At 43.4% G+C, this 11894-nt stretch overlaps 5 protein-coding genes across 5 annotated transcripts; 3 read left to right on the plus strand and 2 right to left on the minus strand.

Moving 5' to 3' along the window:
* The first annotated feature begins 1465 nt into the window (after positions 1-1465).
* Positions 1466-2688, plus strand: GGI43DRAFT_402931 (ETC complex I subunit conserved region-domain-containing protein). Its single transcript, XM_083205735.1, has 3 exons — positions 1466-2182; positions 2238-2342; positions 2416-2688. Exons 1-3 carry the CDS (start codon positions 1560-1562, stop codon positions 2480-2482), a joined length of 795 nt encoding a protein of 264 aa, XP_083061894.1. The 5' UTR covers positions 1466-1559; the 3' UTR covers positions 2483-2688.
* A 152-nt stretch (positions 2689-2840) lies between these two features.
* GGI43DRAFT_402933 (ATP-binding mismatch repair protein) lies at positions 2841-6268 on the plus strand. Its single transcript, XM_083205736.1, has 3 exons — positions 2841-2915; positions 2966-3062; positions 3127-6268. Exons 1-3 carry the CDS (start codon positions 2883-2885, stop codon positions 5868-5870), a joined length of 2874 nt encoding a protein of 957 aa, XP_083061895.1. The 5' UTR covers positions 2841-2882; the 3' UTR covers positions 5871-6268.
* GGI43DRAFT_355547 (WD40-repeat-containing domain protein) lies at positions 6202-8711 on the plus strand. The gene is made up of 10 exons (XM_083202315.1): positions 6202-6594; positions 6658-6697; positions 6771-6847; positions 6931-7008; positions 7060-7185; positions 7249-7269; positions 7326-7487; positions 7553-7612; positions 7668-7768; positions 7825-8711. The coding sequence occupies exons 1-10, from the start codon at positions 6532-6534 to the stop codon at positions 8573-8575; spliced, it is 1479 nt and encodes a 492-aa protein (XP_083061896.1). The 5' UTR covers positions 6202-6531; the 3' UTR covers positions 8576-8711.
* GGI43DRAFT_355492 (uncharacterized protein) lies at positions 8712-10129 on the minus strand. The gene has a single exon (XM_083202314.1). It carries the CDS (start codon positions 9855-9857, stop codon positions 8847-8849), a length of 1011 nt encoding a protein of 336 aa, XP_083061897.1. The 5' UTR covers positions 9858-10129; the 3' UTR covers positions 8712-8846.
* Positions 10016-11613, minus strand: GGI43DRAFT_355440 (BAR domain-containing family protein). The gene is made up of 7 exons (XM_083202313.1): positions 11538-11613; positions 11420-11462; positions 11273-11354; positions 11125-11207; positions 10468-11065; positions 10270-10401; positions 10016-10206 (listed from the first exon to the last, which is right to left on the minus strand). Exons 2-7 carry the CDS (start codon positions 11449-11451, stop codon positions 10174-10176), a joined length of 960 nt encoding a protein of 319 aa, XP_083061898.1. The 5' UTR covers positions 11452-11462; positions 11538-11613; the 3' UTR covers positions 10016-10173.
* Between the last annotated feature and the right edge of the window lie 281 nt (positions 11614-11894).

Here is an 11894-nt window from a genome sequence, read left to right on the forward strand (position 1 = left end):
AATATGACGAAGCTGATGCCACGGTATTCTCGCCCAAATTCGGTTTCAACAGCTTTACTTGTTTCTTCCTCGACCAAATTATTTCCAATCTTAATGGTTATCTGGGAATATGATGTACCCGCTGCCGCCAGGTCTCTTGGCTGGGCTGTCGTGGCAAATAACGTGGAGGCTCTTCGCATCCTACTCGACTGCAAATACTATGTTGCTTGCTTCTTGGCGATTGCCGGCGCGTCTGTACGATGGGCTGTGGGCCAGTTGATATTAATCTCGGCTGGACTTGGTGACGTAGACTCCATTGGTGATAGCAGCGTGGCAGCAGATGGCAAAGCTCTTTGGGCCCTCGTGAAGTACGCCAGGGACTGGGCTGGGCGTTTAGTTGTAGGATAATGCGATTCTAACAACCAAAGTTTAATATGTATTAACAGCGCCAAATATTGCTTATTTTGCTATTACACAGCGACGCCGTAAATATATAGGCTCGCTTCACAAAATTTGAGATACATATGACCCAGGCCAGTCTGAAGCCATGCCAATATCTCCGTACATTAACGATCAATGATGGCTTGAAGGTAAGAAGCGAACACCCAGAAAGAAGCCTCGTACAATACAAGACACCATGAATCAAATAGAACCCCTAACGCCAGTCTGTCGCACATGTTTAAAGCCGCGCTCGCCCTAGCCGAAAATCAACTCTAAATAGTATGCCCTAGAAATTCCTCTCGTAGGTCGCTTCGTTTTGGTGCAATCAGCGGATGAAGTTGAGCGAGGAAGGTGATAAGCCACATCAGATAGCAGCTGACGATAGCAAGAATTAGGGATGATCGCCATAAGCTATTAACAAGAAACCATCAGCATTATTCGTGATTCGATAAGAGTGAAGAACTGACACTTGATTCTCGCCTTTGGGGGACATAAACCAAGCCGCTGCGCTTAACGCAACGATGACCACGAGGCCAATGAAAATAGAATACCTGTAGATGGATAGGAAACAATTGCGTTAGCCCAAAATTCTCTTCAGTGTTTCCGATCGTTCATACCCTTGCGCCATGTTGTTGATTTGCTGCCCCGGTGTGTTATGGTAGGTCTAGAAAGGGCTGTTGTTTCAGCAAAGAATGACTGGCGCCGCAACTGAATGATGAAGCTGCAGCCCCCGGAACACTAGGCTAGCATTAGCTTGGGTAACGCATCATACTTTTAGGGACCGATCGGGTGTACGACGTAGTCAAGCTTTACAGCCTAAAATAGCTAACAAAAACCAAAATATTAATATATTGTTATAATTTTATACTATAATTATATACTATGTAATGCATAAGATAAATATTTATATTTATTTTACTTATATATAATTAATATAATTAATATAATTATTTATTAATATTAATTAAAGATATTATATATTTATATAAATATAATTAATTAATATTTTAATTAATTAATTGTTCTTAATTTAACTACTTATATTCAGATCATTTGCTATTATTTTATTTTTTATATTTTAATTTCTATTTATTAGATAATATTTGTCCTTGCAATTAGTTTAGCACGCCAGCCAAATAATGTGGGTACTGCGAATGAGCTACGGAATATACACAAACTTCTCCCCGCGAACCAGTGGCCATACTAAACCTCAATTGTGCTTTGCTTCACATAGGTTTACCATTGACTCTCGCAGAATGCGGCCGACCCTACGAGCTCTTGCCAGCTATCTGGAGCCTGGCACTCCCACCGGACTCACGGGACTATGGACTCACAAGACACCCCGGTCGACACTGTTATACCTCTATAGCACAACGCTGAACAGGCTCCAATCCATTCCCGAAACATCCCTATATCGCCAATCTGTCGAAGCAACGACCAAGCATCGCATGGGTCTGGTGGAAAAATTCACTCCTCCCGGATACGAAGAGTGGGCTGTGAAAGCCAAAGAGCTCATGCGAAAGAACCCCCATCAATTTGAGGCTGCGAGTGATCGAGTTGACGGCAGTGGAGCCAGGACTTTCAAGTTTGGCAATCGCATCTTCGTTGTCGGAAACGAACACGAGGCTGGAGATGTTCGGCTAGAAGAGTGGAATGGCGAGAGCGAATTGGGCAGAAATGACGAGATCATCGAACCCGCTGTAGAGCACTTCAATGACGAAAAGTTGGAGTGGGAGGACGAGCCCCAGCTTACGGCTGACCAGTAAGGCCAGGAACTTATTTGAACATTTTCACCAGAGCGCTAATAAATGAGGCAGGGTCAAGGAGCTTGAGCAACAACTAGGAGCCGGTCTTATTGAAGAAGTCATTGAGGTGGCGGAAGGCGAATTACAGTTGATTGAAACCATGGAAAAGGCCCAGGTGTAAGCTTATCCCATCCTCTGGCTTTCAATTGCCAGATTTACAGTCGTTCATTATTGCTAATACGGTCTGCAGCTGGGACAATTTGGAGGAACAGCCTGCGCAAGGGCAGTGGATATATTTTGAGAGACACTCATCATAAGATTAAAAGCTATAGTACTCTATAGTTTTTAATGAATTAGAATTGTAATATTATAAAAAATCCGTTTAAAATAAAAAAATACAAGTGATTAGCTGTTTAAATAATACAGATATACATGAGTATTATTTTGTAATATATTTAAAAATATATAAATATTTAAATATTATTTTTATATTTAAATATTATATTATTTATATTAATTTATATATAATAATTATTTATTAAATAAAAGGGGAAAACAATCAATTGCTGTTTTTGTAATTATTAATTTTTATTTAGTTTAAACTAGAAAAGTATATTACCTATGCGCAGGGTCGGTGCCTTTCCTAGGTAGTTTATATAAGCTCTGGGCTATCTCGAGACAGCTTAGTAGCTGCACAATCCGCATCTGCTGGAACTTATGGCCACTATCAAACAGATCGATGGCCGCAGTGTAGGCTACCTTATACCGAATAGAAAACCATCTTGCTAAATGATTTTTAGGTCCATCAAATCCAGTCAGGGCAAGTCATTGTTGACCTTTGCTCTGTAGTCAAAGAACTCGTTGAGAATAGTATTGATTCTGGGGCAACAATCATAGGTCAGTGTGAAGTACATCTACGGTAAATAAGTAGGCCTCTTGATTAACCTGTGCTGCTCTGCAGATGTTCGTTTCAAAAATCAAGGTCTCGATTCGATTGAAGTTCAAGATAATGGATCTGGAATCGCACCCGCCAACTACAGCTCCGTCGCTCTTAAGCACTATACATCGAAGCTTTCTTCATACTCTGACATAGCGTCGCTGCAAACGTTTGGCTTTCGCGGTGAAGCACTGGCATCGTTATGCGCCTTATCTATCCTTACTGTGACAACTTGCCTGGAACAAGATGCTCCCAAGGGCTCCAGGCTAACATTCCAGCAATCTGGAAAACTGGAAAGCACCAGCGTTGTTGCAGCCCAGAGAGGAACCACAGTCAGCGTGGAAAATTTATTTCACAATCTGCCTGTCCGACGCCGAGAGCTTGACCGTAATATTAAAAGGGAGTGGCACAAAGTTATTGCTCTACTTAACCAGTATGCGTGCATTCAAACGAACGTGAAATTCTCCGTATCCCAGCAGCCTACAAAAGGGAAACGAATATTGCTTTTTTCTACTAAAGGCAACCCGAGCACTCGTGATAACATTATCAACATTTTCGGCGCAAAAACGCTCGCCGCCTTGATTCCTCTTGAGCTTGACCTGGAGATCAAGCCTTCAGGAACCCGCCGTGATGTGCGATCTGACGAAAAATTGGTGTCTGATGGTCATGGTGTTCGTATTATTGGCCATGTTTCTAAGCCTGTCCACGGAGAAGGCAGACAAACCCCGGACCGTCAAATGTTTTTTGTGAATGGCCGGCCCTGCTCGCTTCCTCAGCTGGCCAAAGTATTCAACGAAGTCTATCGATCATACAATAACTCACAATCGCCTTTCATTTTCGCCGACGTCCAGCTAGACACTATGCTGTATGACGTGAATGTCAGTCCCGATAAACGGTCTATTCTTCTACATGATCAAAACAGCTTGCTGGATACTCTTCGTATCTCCCTCTCACAACTTTTTGACTGCCACGAAGACAGTATATCAATTACCACGTCAGCGGAGAACGTAAAACTGCTTTCTTCTCAGAACAGGGTTACCAAAACAGAACAGCCCCGTCAAATTTCCAAAAAATTGGCGCCTGAATCTTCCACTGCTGCTGCATCGGACCCCAATTCCGACTATGAGAGTAGCGAACCCAATTCCACCGGAGATAGCGAAGATTCTGAGCAGGATGAGAAGACCATCCCAGCATTAGGCACAAGATCAGTAAAGACAAGACCTTTGGGCAATAGAATGGAGAAACAGCGTCTAGACGATGGTTCCGAAACATTGACTAGAGCAAACGTAATACGGTCTCCAGATCCAGGATCTTCTCGCCAAAGATCTGCTACTTTGGTAGACCGTTCACCTCCACATAAAGGTTCATCAACCGCACCCAGCACCCAAAACACGCCGAGCCATAATAAGGCTTCGTGCGACCCCAATTCCATCATCCATACGCAAATTTCTACCTCTTCGAGCACTAAGTCGTCTGATATTCCCGCAGTGGATGCGGGCGGCCACAGCTTGAGTAACATAATAAGCCCTCCACGGGAGACGAATAGCTTTGAGAGAACTATAGATTTGGAGAATGAATCCCCTAAGAGCGAAATACTGCGTTCCAAACTCTCCGTCTTTAACCAAACAAACAAACCTTCAGTTCATTCAGAACCATCTCAGCTAGATCTTGAAGCTATCGTCCAGCCATTCCCACATATACCAAAAAAAATCAAAGATGTACACAATGATGATTCTACAGATCTCTCTTCGCATGATTTACAATCTCTTGCAGTGGAACGCGTCAAGTCTAATTCCATGCCAGCAGATGATGGCTCTCTAACCAATATACTCCGTGTAGGCGATATCACTACGGAATCCAAGGTTCAATCCTCAAAACCAGCAAGGCGAAAGGAAGCTACAACAAATCTCGTACAACATTTACGCTTGGAAAGAGAGAAATTTCAGCTGATGCGCACTGCCCATCTTCCTCGCCGTAACTTCTCGTCTACTTATACAACGCAGAGTGCTTCCTCCGTAGAACGAATCGACGCCAGCGATGCGGAGTCAAAGCTCCCTCTTATTATTGCAAAAGGAGATTTTTCGAGAATGAAAATTATCGGCCAGTTTAATCTTGGCTTCATTATTGCTGTTAAACCTGCCAGGCGCATGAGCACGGACAGTGGTGGAAAGCATGACGAACTTTTTATCATCGACCAACATGCCTCTGATGAGAAATACAATTACGAAAAGCTTCAGAATACAACCGAGATTCAATCTCAACGTCTTGTTCATCCTAAGAGGCTTAGGCTAACAGCCCTTGAAGAGGAAATTATACTGGAGAACTCTTCAGCGTTGAACGCAAACGGGTTTAAGGTGACCATTGATACCACGGGAAATTTCCCTGTGGGGTCACGGTGTCAATTGATGGCATTGCCTCTGAGTCGAGAAGTCACGTTCAAATTGGAAGATTTGGAAGAATTAATATCTCTCCTCGGCGATAAATCAGCCGAGTCTTCGTACATTCCCCGTCCTTCCAAGGTGCAAAAGATGCTTGCTATGAGGGCATGTCGAAGTAGCATTATGATTGGCAAGGCTATGACAAGAAACCAAATGCATTCTCTTGTTAATCACATGGGCGAGCTGGACAAACCCTGGAATTGTCCTCATGGACGTCCCACGCTTCGGCATTTAAGTCGCCTACAGACGTGGAGCGCAGTAGGGTGGAAACATGATTTACATACCGACTCGGTTGCAACTTGGCAAGACTATCTAGAAGAAGCTAACTAATTATTGTCCATGTTATACAAGGTACGGGATGAATCTATCTCGTCACATACGCTATATGTCCATTTATTTAATCCTATACAACGTGTTGTAAGACGTTGGTTAATTGGCAGCCAATGTTACAGTATGCGTACTCTCAATACATATATTGTTATCACCAAGACATGTACGATGTCATACTTTCCATCTACTGCCCCGCCGCCCTGTGCCTGGGCAATGTTTAGGTCTGGTGTAGAATAGCCACCCAGTTGGAAGAGTGCTGCATTTGGCTAATCTGTAATGGCGAGCTTAAATCTTATTAGCCAGCTGGGCGAGGCACAGGGTAGGATTAGCTAGATGCTACGCGGTTTAGTACTAGAGTCGCCTTACCCAGTTAGCTACCCGTGGTATACGTTTTTAAGTGTCGATTTCCATGTCACCTCGCTGAAATATATCAACTAAATAAGCTATGCTAATTACTTCTTCCTTCGAGACAGTGTCGCGTTGCTGACAAAGTTGATGTGGGGCAGAAAGACATTGTTGTGCATTCGCCTGTCTGAAGGCTAGTAATTGATGGTATATCCATCCAGTCGTATAGAGTGCACATCCTTCTTTTCACCTCCTTTGACTTTTCTTCCTCTCCCTTCTCTTTCAACAACGACACTATAGAAAATCACCGCTCGGGATGGCTAGCATTGACGATGTAAATTTCGAGCTTCCCAAACTACGCACCTCTTTCTCTCTTGAGGTGAGCACCAATGCTCCACGCTCGCTTTTTTTAGCGGCTAACATAGCATTCTTTAAATCGCAGAATGACACTAGATTCCTCGGCAGTGATGATAATATTGCAGGCAAGCATACAGCCAATCTACGCAACTACATTCTGGCGTAGACAATGAATTAACCCTCATTAACAACATTTAGAGTTTTTTGATGTCAAATTCTGTCCTTACCAGCCCCTCGACCATGAGCCCGTGTTTGCTGCGATCAGCAAGAAACATGTGAGTTGAACGGCGTTAGATGTACCTTCTGTCGTTTCTATCTGGATGTATGATGATACCAGCTCTCTGACACGCTCGACTAGGTGATCATCTGTCGACTAACAAAGGACCCGAATGAAACTAACCCCTGTCAAGTTATCAACGTCATAAGAGACGACGATGTAAGTCACTTCCACGCTGCTGCATGATAAACTTGGCTCAGCTATTCCTAGGATGAAGCCGCTAGCTGTTGCTGCACATGGACGATGGATACCGTGAATGGTAGGCCATATATTTGCATTGGCGGCGTGGATGCAAAAGTCAAGATATATGACGTGATTGATGGACAGTTGGTCGAGGTGCGCATCACAGCTCACTGAACATTGGAGATTGGATCTAAGCTGAAAGGTCTTTTCATTTAGTGTTTTGTCGGTCATGGCGGGGTTTGTCTTCCTCCAGCGATTCACCTTTGAGACCAGTTAGCTCACTTGAAGCAAAGGATGTTAACGACTTGGCGACTTCCCCGGTTAATCCTCATATCATCGCCTCAGCCTCCGATGATACGAGTATACGAATATGGAGTTTTGAAGAAAAGCACAGGAGCCAGCCATGTTTATGTATCCTTGCTGGAGAGGGGCATTCGTGGAATCTCCTCAGCGTAGTAAGATGCATTCACCACTAAGAACGAACCATCGTCATCTCAGAGTTTCTCCTGACCCTTCGCAGGCGTTTCACGAAACTGGCCGATATCTTTTATCAGGTGGTCACGACCAGATCATTAATTTAGTATAAGGTCAAGCTCACCCTCCCTATCACAAATCGCTAATCCCCTCATCTACAGTGGACTATTCCCGATCTCCCTAATGAACCAATTGCTACGCCTCTGCAAGTTCATTATCCTCATTTTTCAACCTCTGCAGTCCACAGCGGCATTGTCGATTGGTAAGATTTCATAGAAGCGGCATATAATAGTATTGACAGTATTGACAGTATTCTAGTGTCTCATTCTATGGAGATCTCATCCTGTCTAGAGCATGCCACGACGATGTTATCGTGCTATGGAAGATTGAGGGATTCTCTTCAGACGACCCTCTGCCAGCCCAGAGCACTGCTCCTACGCCACAAAACGTACTCCCAACAAACTATGAGGATCCTGGACGACTGACGCGATCTGCCTTCGTTCCTTTAACATCCCCCCAGTGCCCAGTCCAATATACGCGACTGCTAGCATTCCACACTCCGAACTGTGGACCTCAGTTCTTCATGCGTTTCAAGCTACACCATGTGCCTAATCAAAATCCGGTGCTTGCATTTTGTAATGCTGCGGGTAATATTTTCTTCTGGGATTTAAAGCGACTGACGACTCACCGCGACGTCATGTCGATGCTGGCGAGCTCCACGGACAAAAGCAAGCCGCTACAACTACCAAGCTGGCAGAAACCCGTTATTCCACGTGCAAAAGCAGATGCATCAAGTAAGCCTCGAGCAACAGACAGTGACCAAGACCTGTCGACTCCAGTATATATAAACCAAACAGATTCTCGCGAATTCAGTTCAGAGACGTTGGAATCATGGGCAACGAAATATAGCATGGATGATGCCCATGAGCCGTTACGACACCATAAGATGGAATCGTCATCAGCCAATTTTGTGGGCAGACAGGCGTCATGGAGTCCTGGAGGAGAATGGTGTGTCGTAGTTGGGAGCTCCAACACCGCCTTGTTGCTGCAGCGTTGGGCTTCGAAATAGTACCGCAAAATTATGAAATGAATAAATGAGCTATTGCCGTTAATATTTGTCCCGATCTCATCTCCTTCAGCCTAATCGAGGGTAATATAAACATTGCGTCACCATTCCATCCATATTCATCTTTTTGAGAGGATGCAGCTTGATGGGTTCATTGTTTCACAAAGTGCTAAAGAACCATAGTTATTTCTTGGAAAGGGGCCATTAAAATGAGTCCAAAGTCTCAGATTCGTACGAGTTGTGTTGTATTGTGAGACTTCTTAGTATTCTCATATTATCGCCCTGGAATACCTGGAGGTGATGCAAGGTCAGCTGAGAGGAGCGATATCATCTCTTTCAGTTGCAAGAAATGGGCATTTTTGGAGTATGGTAGCTGGTCCATAAGTTTCTCCATCCTCAGGTTAATATCTTGCAGCCCTCTGAGGGTGCGTTGGCAAATCGCTTCTTTTTGTTCCTTGGCCCAGTGCTCTTTTGATTCATACCGTGGCTCAAAATCACCGCTTTCAAAATCAGACTGTCCAGGATCGCTCGTACCAGGTGATGCCGGCATTAAAGGATCTTGATGCACAGGACCTGAAAGTTGAGGTCTTGTTTGTGTCTCTAGGCGAGCGGTGGCTCCTAGATGCTCCGTGTAGATATTACTCAGCTCGCAGCTCAGTAAGGCCAACCAAAAATCAAGCGCTGAGAGCTTGTGAGGCAGTTTGTGATCATATGCATACTGACGAATCAAGATTTCAAAATACGATTCGATCTCGCTCATGCTGCTAGAAGAACTCCATCGGGAATCGGCCATTTGAAAAGCATGGTCACGTTGGCCAGGGGCTGAGTGCTCAGGTAAATGCTGATTTAAGTTTTCCAGCTTCTCCCTCTGCCGTATGAGAATCTCTGCCCCGATGGACCACAGATTATGGAGGCGGATATCAATGGATTGTGTCCTTGGCCTGAGTTGAAGAATTATGCCAAAAGCTTTGGCGGCTTTTGCGACATGTCCTTGAGCAAGAAATTGTTCAGTCGCACGCAGCATTACATCCAAGTGTCCTTTCCGGTCGTCATCTCGTGGTCTTGACCTTTGCTGTCCATACTTGACTCCAGGCTTTCTTTTCTCATCTTCGTCCAAGTCTAGCCTTTGATGTGGGAATTGTTTTGCTGATAGTCTTGGATCCTTATCAGATTCCGAAAACCCTGCTAGAGCAAACTGGGTATTGCTGCTGGACTGTTTGAAAGTGTGAAAGGATTGAACACGAGAGTGACTCTGGTTCTCGTGCGAATTGTTTTTGAAATTCATCAAGGATGGTGAATACTTCTTTCTAATTGACTCCTGCGTTCCTCTCTCCTTCTGCGATTGTTTTAGGGTAAATGTTGAACCCTGTCAAGTTTCGAACCCAATTTAGTACATGTATCTGCACTAGTACAGAGAGCTACAGTATATACAAATATACACCAGCCATAACTGACAGCCATTACAACTACTGTAGATATAAAAAAAAACATTCAATATCAAGATATCTAATTTTTTTTTTTAAAATAACATTAATCTGTGTTTTACCAAATTTGAAAGTCCTACTTCCATCATGCGGTGGATAAAAAGCGTCAGACATTGTTCAAGCCATATCGCGATTTCTTCGGTAGCTGGCCTAGTAAACGCCCTCAATGTCAGCTCCCCGTTATAGTGCTGAGAATTTGGAAGTGCTGCCTACTTCTTGCTCCGTCTGCAGAGTCTCCAGAACTGGGGCGAGTTCGCTTAAAATTTCATATGCCTTTTTATGGTACTCCATTTGTGCTGCGACTAGTTCAGCAAGATTGCGGAGTGGCTCGGGCGTATCCAAAACCTATGTATGTAATTGATTAGTTGCGGCTTGTCTCCAAATAAGGCGTAGGCGAGTATATAAGCCTACATTTTTCATAACGCCAACTGCCTCCTCTGTCTGCGTCACAAACTCGTCTTCTGCTTTCTCGATTTCCTCCTGGGCGTCGGAGCTCAACTCAGTATCGTCCGGATGGTCAGCTCGAGATTGGCCGCCAAGTTTAAAAGTTGTTCCCTTAACACGAGCTTTAACAGCATCAAGTGTCAATCTCGAATTTTCCACATTCTTCCTGGCGCGTGCCGCAAATGTAAGATTTGTGTTGAGAGTCGTGTTCCATCCAGCGAGGAAACGACTTTGAATTTGTGAATCTTGAGCAAGGCGAGCATCGCCCACTCGTTCCATAGAAAGCGCATACTTCTCCAGAGCCGTCGCTAGAGGATCTTCGCCTGCACCTGTATGATGTTGGTGCAAGAGCTGGCTGCTGGATAAACTCGCGCGAGAGATGGCATGGCTGAAGGTTTTTGGCTGTGGCTTCGCAGAAGCGGGAGCCACGAGAGCTGCCTGTGCTTCCGCGGTAGATGTAGCTGAAGAAAGGAGGCTGACCTTCTCGCTCACAGTTCGACCCAGATCTTGGAAAGTCTCTTTGATATTGGGAGGATAGTCATAAGCTTCAGTGGTGTATTGAGAACTGTTACATTATACATGTTAGCATAGCCTTAATAGATCCAACCCGGTCGAGCAACAGACGTCACTGCAAGCATTCTCTGGTGTGCTTGTTTCAGAGCATCCACCTTCTTCTCGAGGTCGATATAATCCGCAGGAAGCTGGGTCTGTAACATCCGCGAGTCAGTGGTGTATTTTGGCGTACAATAGATTCCCATCGCGAATCACTTACTCTGTCTTCGGCCTGTCCTAATTGTTCTTTGGTAAATTGGAAAGTGCGCGATGCAAATGGAGTTATTTGCGCGCCGAAATCGCTACCATGATTCACAAGCATCAGAGACAGTCGTCTATAAAAAAATAGTATAAATGATACACTTACGAAATATTTTTGCTAAACCTGGAGAAATCCATTTTGAATGATGCTGCTGAATAAATAATTAACGGTAGAGGTATTAGCAGCGTGTCTTGTTATAATCTGGTTACGAGGTGTAATTGACCTACTAAGCTATTGAGCTACTTAAGCTAGCTAGTATAAAAAGCTATAAGGGAAGGAGGGGAAGAAGGGTTGGGCGGGAGAGGGGGGGGGTAGGAAATAAGTTTAGGAAATAAGCTAAGAGAAAAGTTATATTTTTAAATAATTAAATATTTAATTTTAAAAAAAAATTTATTATATATATATATATATAATTATATATATATAATTTTTATAATTTTAATAATTTAATTTTTATAATTTTTATAATTTTTATAATAATTTTTATAATTTTTATAATTTTTATAATTTTTATAATTTTTATAATTTTTATAATTTTTATAATTTTTATAATTTTTATAATTTTTATAATTTTTATAAT

This window comes from Trichoderma evansii (assembly GCF_050947405.1).
Source record: "Trichoderma evansii strain SZMC 28006 chromosome Unknown GGI43scaffold_7, whole genome shotgun sequence".
NCBI lineage: Eukaryota > Fungi > Ascomycota > Sordariomycetes > Hypocreales > Hypocreaceae > Trichoderma > Trichoderma evansii.